Source organism: Accipiter gentilis, chromosome 11, assembly GCF_929443795.1.
Source record: "Accipiter gentilis chromosome 11, bAccGen1.1, whole genome shotgun sequence".
Taxonomy (NCBI): domain Eukaryota; kingdom Metazoa; phylum Chordata; class Aves; order Accipitriformes; family Accipitridae; genus Astur; species Astur gentilis.
In genome coordinates, this window is record NC_064890.1 from 30,538,428 (window position 1) to 30,551,974 (window position 13,547).

General features: G+C 37.2%; 1 protein-coding gene across 5 annotated transcripts in view; it reads left to right on the forward strand.

Moving 5' to 3' along the window:
* DOCK4 (dedicator of cytokinesis 4) overlaps positions 1-13,547 on the forward strand; it is a 251,486-nt gene that overhangs the window by 113,984 nt on the left and 123,955 nt on the right. For all 5 annotated transcript variants that reach the window (XM_049814215.1, XM_049814218.1, XM_049814217.1 and 2 more), the window contains exons 9-12: positions 8,020-8,101; positions 8,710-8,770; positions 10,692-10,824; positions 12,350-12,438. In XM_049814215.1, coding sequence (XP_049670172.1) covers positions 8,020-8,101; positions 8,710-8,770; positions 10,692-10,824; positions 12,350-12,438 — 365 coding nt within the window. The remainder of the gene's footprint in view (positions 1-8,019; positions 8,102-8,709; positions 8,771-10,691; positions 10,825-12,349; positions 12,439-13,547) is intronic.

The window sequence follows — 13,547 nt, forward strand, 5'->3', positions numbered from 1 at the left end:
TCTCCCTTAAAATACTAGTTTTTTAACATGTCTAACCTTCCCTTCATTAATACTTTTCCTTGGAAATTATTACTGGGTTACCTCCACATTATTTGTGGATGCTTTTTGTCTTGAAGTAGTCTTGGATCCTGATTTTCTTCATGAAAATGTGCCTGTTACAGAGGGCAGGGATTTGAGCTAAAGGAGCTAGCAGGGTTTCTGGTAGAGGCAAAAAACCCATGGGAACCAGAAGCAATGAAGTTGCTCAGAGCTACTTTTCCTTTATAATATTTCCACAAAAGCATAATCTGCACTTTTACTGGATCACAGCATAGGGTAGCTCAGTGTTATTTTCAATTTCCTGTGCAGTGTGCACAAAAATATCTCATCTTGCACAGTATTAAAATTGTGCTACAGCAAATTACACAAAATCAATGCATATATATCTATACTTCATAGATGTAGGAGAGATGAAGCATCTTGTTTTTTCTGGCTAGCAGACTCTTAAAGTTCTCCACATCTAGTTTTTCCTCAGAAACAAGATAAAAGAAAACCAGCCTGGTTTTATTTACTTCCTGCTCATTCAGGAGGTGTGCCTGATTTTAGCAGGAGGGTTGAAACACCTCAAAGGAAATGTAAAGGTCACTTTGGCAAGAAAGTACTGCTCTATTAACAATCCTTTATGCATTTGGAGTAAAAGTACCTCTTTAGATGGGGAACTTGGTATGCACATTTGTGAATGTGGTTGCTGATATTTTTGAAATTTTTGTCTCATCCTTTATATTGTTATTTATATATATATATTTCCACACACACTCTCAATATATAAGCAGGCTTAATTATTTTATTATTGACTTTAAGACACCTGGTAATTCACCTTTGGGGACAAGAATGTATATGGTGTGATTGTAATTGGACGTAAATACAGGGTTATAAAAAGCAGCTTAAAAGAGAAGCCTGAAGTTCCAGAAACTTCAGAAGCTTCCCTTTAGATAATGTGCCTCATTTTTTCCAGTTATTCATTGTAAGCAGAAGGATTCCTACATGGAAGAATATAGTCAGGACCTATAGAGCCTGTCAGCCTTTTCTTGGCAGGAGTAGTGAAGTAGTAGAAGTCATAGGGCTTCTCTGCTTGGATCCTAGACAAGGAGAAATTCTAGAGTAGGAGTCGTCAGGAGATCAGCAAGAAGTTGTTCCAGTCAGATTGGAAATGTGAGGGAAGTGCCACGAGCGAATAATACTTTTCGCTTGAGAATACTGTTTTGAACTGCCTGCTGTGGAGTTCTTCCACATCAGAGATAAAAACACTAAAGTGCTGGTCCATTCAGTCAGTGTGCCCTATTAATTATGTTTTCATTTGTTGTTTTGAAAAGCAAAACGGTTCTGAAAGAGTAAGAGACACACTTGTTGTAGCTAACGGGCTGATCTATAAAGTACTTAATGTACAATAATCAAACATTGGAACTTGAGCCTCTTAGGTACTCCATGAGTATTCAGGCTACTTACCTTATAGTGTGAGGAGGATTTTTTTTTTCCTTTTCTCCCTGAGTCTGGTTTTGACCGGAAAACTGTTCTAGATCTAGAAACTCTTGACAGGAACATACCATGACCAATGGCATGAGAAATTTCAGAATCATTGGGTTGGTATCTTACAAAGATTTTTGTCCTCCTTGTCCCTTGTACCTATATATATATATTAAATTTTTTATTTTAGTTTTCATATATCAATAGGAAAAAATACATTTTATTTATTCCTCACAAGTAAGTAATTTTTTTTTGTAGCTCAGTTTTACATACTCATCAACAACAATAGTATAAGCAGATACGATTTATGCAGTGAGAGGAATGTGTATGAAAGGAATGTTTGGCACAGCTGCATCCTCCTGCCAAATGTTTTGGCCTTGTGGTAGTTTCTGTAGTAAATGTCTTTTCTACAGGTTTATATTGCCCTTCATTGCCAGGTGATCGGAAGGGTTCACCGTGGCTTTAAGAGGTTCTAGGTGTGTTAATAACACTTCTGTTTACAAATCATTCATTTCATCTGACTTTGTGTAATGCTGCATAATTTGCTGTTATTAATGAGACATTTTTGAATAAATTGCTCTGTAAATACTGAACATTCTTGAATTGCAAGAGTAAGATTTTACTTCAGGCTAGTGTTCAAGTATTTTTTGAGGAGTTGGCATTTCAGCAAGCCTATTTGCATTGGCGTGACTGCCCAGACTGTCCTATTCAGCAGTTGTACAGGAGCTGCTACATGTGACTTTGCAGCAAAATAACTACGTTTGTGGATAAGTAAGATGAGGTAGATATGGTAGGAATGAGTTTCTAAAAAAAGGCACGAGTGTAGTGTAGCAAGAAAATGGTTTTGAAAGGGTTTGAGTTTGTATTTTATTGGGAGACGAGCCTGGTTTTAGTCATATCTTTTATGCCCTCAAAACAACGTGTACAGATGTGATATTCCGCGGTGTGAGGGTGTGTTAGAAATTAGTTGTATTTCATGATGTAGCTCAGTTCCTCTCATGAATACCCATATTTAGTGAAACAAATGTACCTACTTTTCTGCTCTTTAAAGATTCTCTCAAACATCTACTTGCTGTGGCTGGAGTAAGGCTGCTAGCTTATATAGACCTTTGGTCTGATCTTGTGTAGATAGATGCTTTTTTAAAGCAGATAAACCAACCCAAGCAAGAGGAACCTGTGGTATCGATTAGGTGTCTCATATGCATTAACAAATAACCCTCTTACTGATTGTATTGTAAAAATTGAAAAGTAACAGGAGAAACAATTGTTTTTAATGGCAGTGATGAAAGCACTGCAAGAGGTGACCTGTCTCCACTCTAAGCTGGTGGAGCTTAAACAATTAGTTACATTCAGAAATGAATGCAGTGTTAGAGTAGGGGTTTGTGTACCAACCGTGATATATTTGTGACAGATTTAGGTAATGATGAGATATATTCAACACCAGTGGTATTCTGGTGGGCTTACAGACCATCTTGCTGAGAACACGTTGCAGTTGCACTGGTTACCGTCAAGAGGCATGTTAGGGTCAGCACAAAAATACAGACTGGCGGTTTGTTAACTCCCAAATGGTGATGAATGCATAGGAGCCCAGGTGTTGTTGGAGGGAGGGGGATTTCCTTAAATGGTCTTGTTTCCCTTAACTTTTACCGGTTCCTCTTGCTCCCTTCAATGGGGAAAGATACAGCAAATCTGTTTGTATCCATGCTGTTAACCTCAGACAGTGGCTAGGATAATAATCGAGACTGTAATTCAGCTTAAAGGATCTGTAGGTCTGTGCACTGATAATGCTGTGCTGCAAAATGTTTATCTGTGGTGGCAGACTAAGCTCACTTATTAGTGAGAGCTCCAGCTTCTGGTGTAGGTTGTTTCTTTAGTTGTAAATACCTGCTGATAGATTCCAGTATGCTGTCTGTCTTTTAAAACTGCACTGTCTTCCTTCTGCTCTTGGTACCTCACAAAAAATAGTTTAAAATTACTGTTTCCTAACTCTTTCCAAGAAGTGTGTCATGCCACCTTTCAGTTAAAATACAGCTGTAAATATCTAAAATAATGTAGGCTGTGTTGACAAAAGTGAATTTCTCAGGACTGTCTTCAGTTAATAAAGAGATAGAAGGTGAGAGCAGGAGCTTGATTTAGCTACACTTGTCTGTTTTTTCGCTCCCATGTCCCTTTTTGCTTTCCCTTTTCCTTTTTTCCTTGTCAACTGTACAGCTAACCAAGGGACATTGGGCTCCACAGCATAAAGCTAGTGTTTGAAAATGTTTTTCTTCTTCTTCCCCCATTTTGTCAGCATGAAAATTGGCCAAAATCTTATTTTTGTAGTACTCGTTCTTCCTTTTCTCTCCCCCTTCGCTCACTGCTACTTATTTTACAGTTCGAAATTTGTGTGTGGTTTTCGTGAAGTGCATGACAGAGATAAAATACAGGGGCTGACTTACTGTGGAACAGCTTGTACTACTATGTCATGTTGGCACATTTATCATTCAGTTATTCTCTGATTAAGAATATACTTTTAAGGCTTTATTTTCAGTAACTTATGACACGTTGTACCACATTTCTTAGCATTTCACCACTGAGTATGAGGGTAACATCTTGTGTCTGATCTTGGTTTTATGAAGTCAATGAGCCTTTAGCTGTAAATTAAATCAATTCAGATTCAGGTTCTTAATAAGTGTTTATAAAGATGTCTGAAAGTGAAGCTATATCAAGAACTATGGCTGTTTGATGACATAGCTTTACCACAAGAATATGCCACGTGGTATAAATTTGGCTGATTCTCTTTTTGATAGTGTGTTTATAAATCATTAAACAAGCAATCTGTCTAGACTGGTAACATGTGACTCGTAACATTTTCCTGCTAATACTAAGGAAATAGGGGTCACTTATGAAAATAAAACAGTTTGTGGCCATGTTTCTTTTAAATGCATGCGTTAAGCCTGCAGATTTGGAACACATTGTTACTTTGCTAATACACGTGAAGTTACAGTACAAAAATCCCTTGTTGACCTTCTTAAATTAATCTTTCCAGCGTTAGTTATTTCCTTATTTTTAGTGGGAAGACAGCAGAGTTTAAATATGTACAGCATGTTTAAGTGGCGAGATTGGTGCTCATAAAAAATTCATTGCTGTCTAAACTAGAATCAAATCATCTAAATACAGAGGAAAGGTATTTCTGCTTTGGGGTACTGCTGTGTGCATTTGCTGTATATATGTATGTGTAACTGCTGAGAACACTGCTGTGCAGTAAGATAGAGCCCTAGATTTAACCCTCTGGAGTTTTTGCTGCTCTTTGAAGCCAAGCTTTCAGATCTTGGGAATTCTGTCTTTTATTTTGTTTTAGGAAGGCTGTTTACTTTCCTCAACCGTTTTCTAACTTGTTTGTCTCCATAGAAATCCTTTGAAATGGTATATAAACGCACATGCTCTCTGTACTTAGATGTACGCATTGCCAATTTTTCTCATAATCTTACAAGTCTAACTGCTTGCATTTGTTCCCTGTTAATGTTCAAAGATAACTATTCTAATTTGAGCTGTAACTGGTGCTGTGATACGTTTCAAGCAAAAAAAAAAAAAAGATAAAAAAAAAATTATCAAAGCACCGAACAAGGATTAAGATTTTATTTATTTGTTGGTTTTGGTTTACTTTTTCATCGCCATTGGGTCCTATACTTCAGTCAAAATTTCAAATTCAAATGAGGAAATTAGATCTGCATAACCATTATGTGTCTGTTGCAATCAGTGCATTTCTTTGTGGCATGACAAAAGTCCTTGGCTTTTAATTGTGTTGTGAATCATAATGTCATGGTCTGTGAGTATAAGCAGAGCTTGAAAATTTCATATCGTAGTGGATAGTGAGTGGGAAGCTTTCCAAAGATGTGCCTTTGTTTCTGCAGAATGTAAGCTTCAGTAAATACAAAATACACTCCCAGTTAAATTCAGTATTTACCAGTTCATAGGTAAACTATGAAGATAGCTTATCCACAGCAAGACAGTTTCTCGTTGAATGGTATTTTTCTCTGAACCAACATGTCTAGTGGTCGCTTTAAAGACAAAAAAACGTAGTGAAATGTGGTGTGTATGTACGTATTGCTTTTAAATAGTTCTACAGAAGATAAGGTGGTGAAATTCAGAATCACCTTGTATTGGCCGAATTTGTATTGACGCATACCAATGCACTGCAGGCTTCAGTGCACAGAAGCTGTATTGTTACTGCTGGAACAGAGACTTTTTTCTTTTTATTCAGTTTTGCATGGTGCCCAACATAATACAGTCCTAAAGCTTTAGCAATTTAAATAATAATTCTTGTTCAATGTACAATAACTTTGTGTGAGACCTATAAACAAAGCTCTGCACTGTTTTTACTGTATTTTCCAATATTGCAAATGAGCTAAATCTAAATGAAAGGGCAGAATTATTTTGAAAACCATTTTTAAATCAACAGCAAAATACCAGCTTGTTTCTCTGTAAAAATATACTCACATAAACAGTCTTTAAAACTGAATTTTAAAGTTTCCATGGAGACCCAAGCTGCGGAAGTTGGCTGTATCATAAAACATAAATGTTTCCGAGAAAATAGCATTTTCATGCACTTTGAGGTATTTGAGTTCAACTCTACTATTCTTAGGTTCTACCTTTTATGCTGTCTGATAAAAAAGCTGCATAGCTGAGGATTGCACAAATATTTTCAAATAATGACAATAAAAAAGTTTAAGTGTTTGTAGGTTTGGCCTAGATAGCTGGCAAATTAAAAAAGATAAAGCATTCTCCTGACTTAACTCTTAAGAAATGTGTTCTTGAGTGTAACAGCATCCTGGGCCGTGTCAACAAGAACATAGCCAGTTGCCTAATGGAAGCGATCATCCCCTGCTCAGCATTGGCTAGACCATGCCAGTTTTGGGTCCTCCAGTACAAGACCGATATTAAAGAACCGAAGTGAGTTCAGCAGAAGGCCTCACGTTTGTTTCTGGGCAGGACCTCCTGCCCTGGGAGGTCAGGCTGAGGCAGTGGGGCTTGTTCAGGCTGGAGAAGAAGCTGTTTCGAGGGGAGCTAAGTCACCTACCTGTACCTCCAAGATGAATAACCTCGGTGGTGCGTGGTGGGATAATGAGAGACAAGGGATATAAATTGGAACAAGAGAAGGTCCACCTGGATATAAAGAAAAAATTGAGGACAGTCAGACACTGGAATGGGTTTTCCAGAGTGTCTGTGTGGTCTCCATAACTGAAAGTTTTTCAAGACCCAACTGGCTAAAGTCCTGAGCGAGCTAATCTGACCTTATAGCTGACCCTGCTTTGAGCAGGAGGTTGGACTTAGAGGCCTTTTGAGGTCCCTTTCGATGTGAATGACTGATTCTGTGGATGATCAATGTAGGTTTTCTACAAGGCAAATGCTGGTGCAATAAAGATTTAATTAGTCTCTATTGAGTTGGATCTTATCCAACATATTCCTAGTGATTTTCCAGCTGCATTTTGAAAAGCTGTGGATGGTACAGAACAGTGGTAAACCATGTTTAGCCTCTGGGATAAGCAGAAGAGGTGGATACAGCTGAGAAAAAACCTAGCTGCACTTTGAAAATTTTTTTTTTCTGATTTGAGCATTACAGGGCATCCAGACGGAAATGTCTGGCTGGCTGGGGCTGAGAGGGTGAAGGGAAACGTACATAACACTTCTGACTTCCTTGCTTTTCCTATCTTCCACATCTCTCGCTGCAGAAATGTGATTGTTACATTTCCTATGAGTCTGTATCTTGGAGAAAATTATCCAAAGCATGGAAAGTTGGGTGGGGTGTTGTTTTTGTTGTTTTTTCCGTAAACTTCCCATGCATGAATTGCCAAGTTTGCTCAGAGGTTATCCGTAATGGACCTACTGTCAAATAGGAATGTTTCAAAAAGTGATTTCTATTCCAAAATAAGAATTGTCTGCATCTCCTCACTAGTGATAGTACTTGTATCAGCTGCAGCATTTAACACCCCACAGTAGATTGCAAAACAGAATTCTGAATTTGAAATTCGCCCTGCTGGAACTTCCAAAACTCTTGCGAAACTGCTAAAATCAGAGTAGTCTAGTGAGAGATTTTGATACAGTTAAGTAGGAAAAATGCCCCCAGGATCATCTTCCTTTCTATGAAGAAGGATATTGGTTGAATACAAGCATGGCAATGTTGACATTTGTTTAGCAAGAATGAATACCAACATACTACACATCTAATTTCAGTTCTAGGATAGATGGGTTTTATTGCTTGTGTTTCTCTGTTTACTAGGATATACAATATCATTCTTCCAAATGACAATCAGTCTTCTATTTTGTATTGATTTTTTTGTAATTTTTTAGATGATTAAGTAAATCACCACCTTTCACTAGGCTCTCTGTTTTTACTGATACAGCTGAGACTTTTAGAAAGAAATTATTTCTTTCTTTTCTATCTTGAAGGAAGGCTGCATCTGGAAATAAGATGAAAATGAGATCTACTTTGCTGTAGTGTTATTCAACGTATCTGTCATATTTGTTTTCTTACAGTGAAAGATTTTTTTTAAGACTGAATAGAAATGGTTTGCCAAAATGTCCAGAAAAGCCTGAAAGACACTGTTCTCTCTTTGTGGTGAGTTCTTCCTATTCTCAGTCTTTGTTGTGCTGGGTATTGAAAATAAAAGTTGGATTAAATTGTTATTCTGTGGTTGACTCAGAACTGCTGCCTAAGCTTTTACTTTGTTATGAACATCAACTGTAAGGGCTGGTTGAATGAAGTGTATTGCTGAACTCCCAACTTCAATATTTTCTGTCAATACGCGGACACTCATCTAAACTTCCACGTGGGCATACGTACCAGTCTTTCTCCCTGCAACAAAGACCAGTTAGTTTTTTTCCTTGTGCTTTTTACAACCAAAACATTGTTTGTGCAGCACACTCTGTACTTTCAGAATATTAGATGCAAAATGCATCGCTGCTGTTCAAGGCACACAATGAGTCTCCTGTGTCCTCCCACTGATTTTGGTGCATTACAGCATATTCTAGCCCATGATATTTCAGGACATTTTGCGTGCATGACCGCCAATTTAAAGTGTTAAAGGGATAATTTGTTAATGCTGTATAAATGAACTCACTGTTCATTTATCACTTTCACTGGCAGTGAAAGCAGTGCATAAAGATCTCTTTAAATGTCACATTTTAATCAGGAGTCAGAAATAATGAGGTTCTGATCTTGTGCAGGATTTGGGTAGCAGTGAACTCAGGAAGGACATCTATATCACTGTGCACATTATCCGAATAGGTAGGTATAATTATCTGTGAGTAGAAATCTTACATTTGTTAGACACATGACAGTAAATAAAAGAAAACTGCTTGGGGTCAGCTTTGGGATTTGTTAGATTAGCTAGGTCTATGAATAAATTTTTGGAGGAAAAAAAAGCCTGGTTTTTGATGGAAGAATTGCTTCAGATTTCTCAGCATTGTTTTATGTTATTTTTCAAGTGTACTGCTTACTGAGTTTAGACGCAGGATATTTTCTTACTATCGCCAAACAAAATGAAAGTGTCAAATATGAACATATGAAATGATGGAGCTGTCATTGGGGAGTCCATTCTTGTTCCAAAGAGAGTAATTTCAAGCATCCTTTGTTCGCAGAAAGACTTGCCTTGAAATTCAATGTACTTAATTAGTATATAATATCTGATGTATATCTGAAATTGTTCAGATGAATTTTGTCTTCTCCCTGACCTCTTTAAAAAGGGGGAGAGGGAAGGAAGTGGAGAAAATCTCATAATAATTTTAGTCCCTGATGCTATAGACAGATATCAAGTCCTCTAGAACAAAGCAGGAGAGAAGCGTATGTTTGTGTTGGGTATTTATTTTAAGAAGTTATCCTCTGGGCTGTACTGATGTGAAACAATAATCTTCAGGTCTGCTTCTGACCTCTCAGATATATTGTTTTCTTTGTAAACTGTCTCTGTAGTTGCATCAGTGCAGTACTAAATATAACTTTTCATCCTATTTTTGAAAGATATTTTGGTTTGAAATATAGTCGCTCTAACTTGTGCTGAGTTCAGAAACAATTTCTTACAAAGTAAACACTATTTTACAGCTTTGAGGAATGATTTTGCCTTGCATTTTCATGCTATTTTAGTGTTTCATCAGAATATCAAAATATGGTGGTTTGGTTTTATTGGCAAGGATTTGGAAAAGATATGGTAAACTCTGATGTAAGTATATTGGTAAGAATAAATGCTGTAAAGAAGTATAAGGAGTAGATTTTTTTCCTATTGTATAGTTTTCAAATATTTTCTCAGTCAAGTTTATAAATGAACCACTGAAATATTAAAAAGTTAAAATAAGATTTATATGCTGCATGGTGTGAAAAGGAGCAATTACTCTTCTAGCTGCTGTGATGCATAGGAATATTTGGAGGAGGCATTGCCCTGCAGCGACTGCAACCATAGGCTTTTCTTGTCAGAAATTAAGACTTGGTGGGAAAGATACATAGCTGCCAGTGCACAATTGAATAAAATGGCTAGAAAGAGGGCAGTTTCAAATGCCAGGAACACAGTGAGAAGATTGATCAATTGTATTTAAAAAAAATAGAAAAGGCTAGGAAAAATATTTTGCTCCAAATCTCTTTTCCTTGGCTGCCGCCTTCCTTATCACAAATTGTTCTTCTGCCCTTTGTCATCTTTCCTCCCCATGTTTCATGTCTACTTGATTTTTCTGCAGCTGGTCAATTATCCCCTTGCTAGCCAGTTGCCTATTCAGAAGCAGCATTTGATTGCTAAATTGTAATGGCTCAATCACAACACCTCATAAAAATCACGGGTAGCAGCAACCACGGTAAAATAAGTCTTACTGGACAGCAAACGTTGAGCACTGTCATGTCTAAACTCTAAATTTTAATTGGGTGGTGTCATGAGTGTGCTGTCACTGGGTATCAGAAAACGTTGTTTGTTGAGTGGAGGTCATGAGAGGGTGAGCAGTACCTCTGGTCTGAGACCTTTCAAGATCACCACTTATGTAGTGGACTTCCCGTACCATTTGTTATCCTAACGTACTATGAAGATGGACCAGATTCGCAATGAGGACACTTGGCATCGTCTACTCAGATCTGTCACCATGCGGAGCTGGATTGCTCTCTGCCTCCCTTCTGTGGTTTTGAGAGAGACAGTTCAATGGATAATGCATCAAATATGTATTTTGTTTGGCAGGACGAATGGGAGCTGGAGAAAAGAAAAATGCCTGCAATGTACAATATAGACGGCCCTTTGGCTGTGCAGTGCTCAGTATTGCAGATTTGCTGGCAGGAGATTCAAAGGATGACCTCGTCTTAAAAGTATACATGTAAGGAATGCTTTTTAATTAATTTTTAGAAGTATCTTTGAGTCAGTTTGCATCAGAAGCATTGGTGTTAAATGCAGTGCGAGTAAATAGCTGTAGCTCCTTTCTCTTCCAAAAAGTGTAGTAGCTGATTTTTTCTTTTGTCACAGTTTGGAAATTTTAGCTAGTTCTACAGATGTGTTCGTAAAGTGTGATAATATTAAAGATAAAGGTTACATCCTTTTAGATCTTTGTGTATGTTTCAGGATTTTTCACATCCTTGTAAGAGCTTCTGGAGCTCTCTTTTTGTGGCAACGTGAAGTGCTTTTAGGACTTGTTTAAATGCCTTGTGCTGCCTAGGCAGCTAGTGGAAGTACTTCATGACTACAAAAAGAGCAGGCAGAGTATCTTTTTGTGAAATGAAGCAATTGTATGATGGGAATAACAAAAGTGTAAAAGGCAGTTAGTGCTGGAGAATGAAAAATCAAAAATAGATTTTAAAATGAGTGGTTGATTAAATAGTGGATTTTGACTGATAGTAATTGGAAGAAAGGTCAATTTTCTTGTTGTAGCAACACAGTGCATGTAATTTCCTGCTGATCTTGGACATTAGAGTAGGAACCATTTTGTCGAGTGGTCTATTCTAAGTACATAAATGGTCTATTCTAAGTACGTAAACCTGAGACACATACTATCCTGCATATGAGGAAATTAGCACTCAAATCTTGAAGGCATGGAAGTCTTTCAGGCAGCCTTTCTCCTCTCTGTATCCCTCTGTGCTGAATTAGAGATGCTGGAATCAGTGCTGCAGAAAAGCAATTTAGTGTGACAGTGGAGAGGTGGGCTGGCTCTTATTTAGACTCCCAGGATGTTAAAGAAGTGTTTGCTGTTGGTTAAGAAATTGTTAGATTTGTCTGCCTATTCTGTTGTTTTGGTTTTTTTAATCTTGCCTGTTCGTTTTAAAATAACAAAAGCGATGGAAGAAGAAATGTTGCTCAAAATCGGATTTGAGGCTAAGACTAACTCCAGTCTAAACCATGGAAAGTGATCATTAGAACGTGGTCAGTTTTTCCTTATGGAAAAGCAGCTGTTTTCTATATTTGTTCTTTCACTGACTACCTCCTGAAGATCACACCCTGTTTTAAATAACTTTGAAGCACACAGCACAGATTTTTCTGTCTTCTAAGAGTGGCTCTGAGTCATGTGTCTCTTCTTAAGTGTCACAAGATAGATTTCTGTGTGGTTTAGTGCTGAAGGATAGATCTATACCGATGATGAACTTGGTCACGGCTGAGTTCCTGAGCATAATTGCTTATATCTTTCTCCCACCCTTTGCCACACCAAGCAGTTATTTCCATGGTGCCTTTCTCAAATGGTAAGAGCGTTCTTACCCTTTCCATTGAGATGGGCAGTTTCATGGGACTTTATTAGCTCCTATTGTATTATTAGTTTTGTGAGCAAACCAGGATTTGTTTAGAGATATGTGGTGAAGCCAGTCTGAAAAACTTGTGTTCCTATTTCAGAGTTAAGAAAGTTATCATTTTTCTAGGTGCAACACAGAGAGTGACTGGTATCAGATCCATGAAAATATCATTAAAAAGCTGAATGCGCGTTACAACTTGACAGGCTCCAATGCAGGTGAGTGTTGCCACGTTTCTATTTGCATTCTTAGGGTTTTCTTAGTTTGCAGTTGAAGTGGTTTTGTTTTAGAAGGACTAAGGTCTATGAAAGAATTCTTTCACATAGAGACAAATACTCTTATTAGATGAAAATGTATGATATTGCCATTCATGTGCACATTTAAGAAAAAAAGTCTCTGAATTTTTCTCTAGGGACCAAGTAATATAAACTTTTATTCTGTGCTGAGGAGCTGCAGTTTGCCATGGAGTTCTGTTCACATGTGGGCCTGCTCGAATTATTGATCCGTGTTGCTTGCCATTTCTGCTTCACATTTTCATCAGGAATATAAAATTTGCCATTGCCATCGTGTATTAAACTTCAGAAAAAAAATGAACTGGGAGCTACCAGTGCGATCTGCGTTCCTACTGGTAGCTCCACATTTCAGCTGAGCCAAGATGCAGAGTTGGTTCTTAAGAACTTGCCAATAGTACTCCGCAGTCAGCTATATGTTTCTCTGTCATTAAAATAAATGTGGGTGTGAGACATAAAAAATGGGAGACAACTACCTTTGTTATTGAGAGATTGTGGTTTGACCCATAGAAGATGCTGAATTTGCTTTTTGTTTGGTTTTTTTTTAATATCAACTTGGTAACTTTTTCTGAATGCTGTCATCCCGGGACACACACAGTCAAACTTGAAATGAAACCTGAAATGTAAGCTTATGAGTCTATTGTTCTTGTATTCAAAATATTGTTTTGTCCATGTGAAATGTTAATTATTTGAAATATGACTATAGAAGAATCTCATACAAACTCATTTTCCAGGTTTTTACTGTTATTGTAATCCCTTTCAAGTGGTAGATTTCATGCTGCTTTGACTTGATTTCAAGTGTAATGATAATCTTGAATATGTATGTTCAACAATCTTTAGTGGATAACCAAGAAGCACATAAAAGCTCATGTTATTTATCAAGACTGAAGTTAAATATTTAATCATTTCTAATCCTATTATTTTCTCATATAGATTCTAGCCACATATGTGTATATATATTTAATAATTATTCTATTAGAATATCATGTGTCTTATTGTAAAATAAATAAAAAAATCCTGTAGTGAAAACCCAAGAG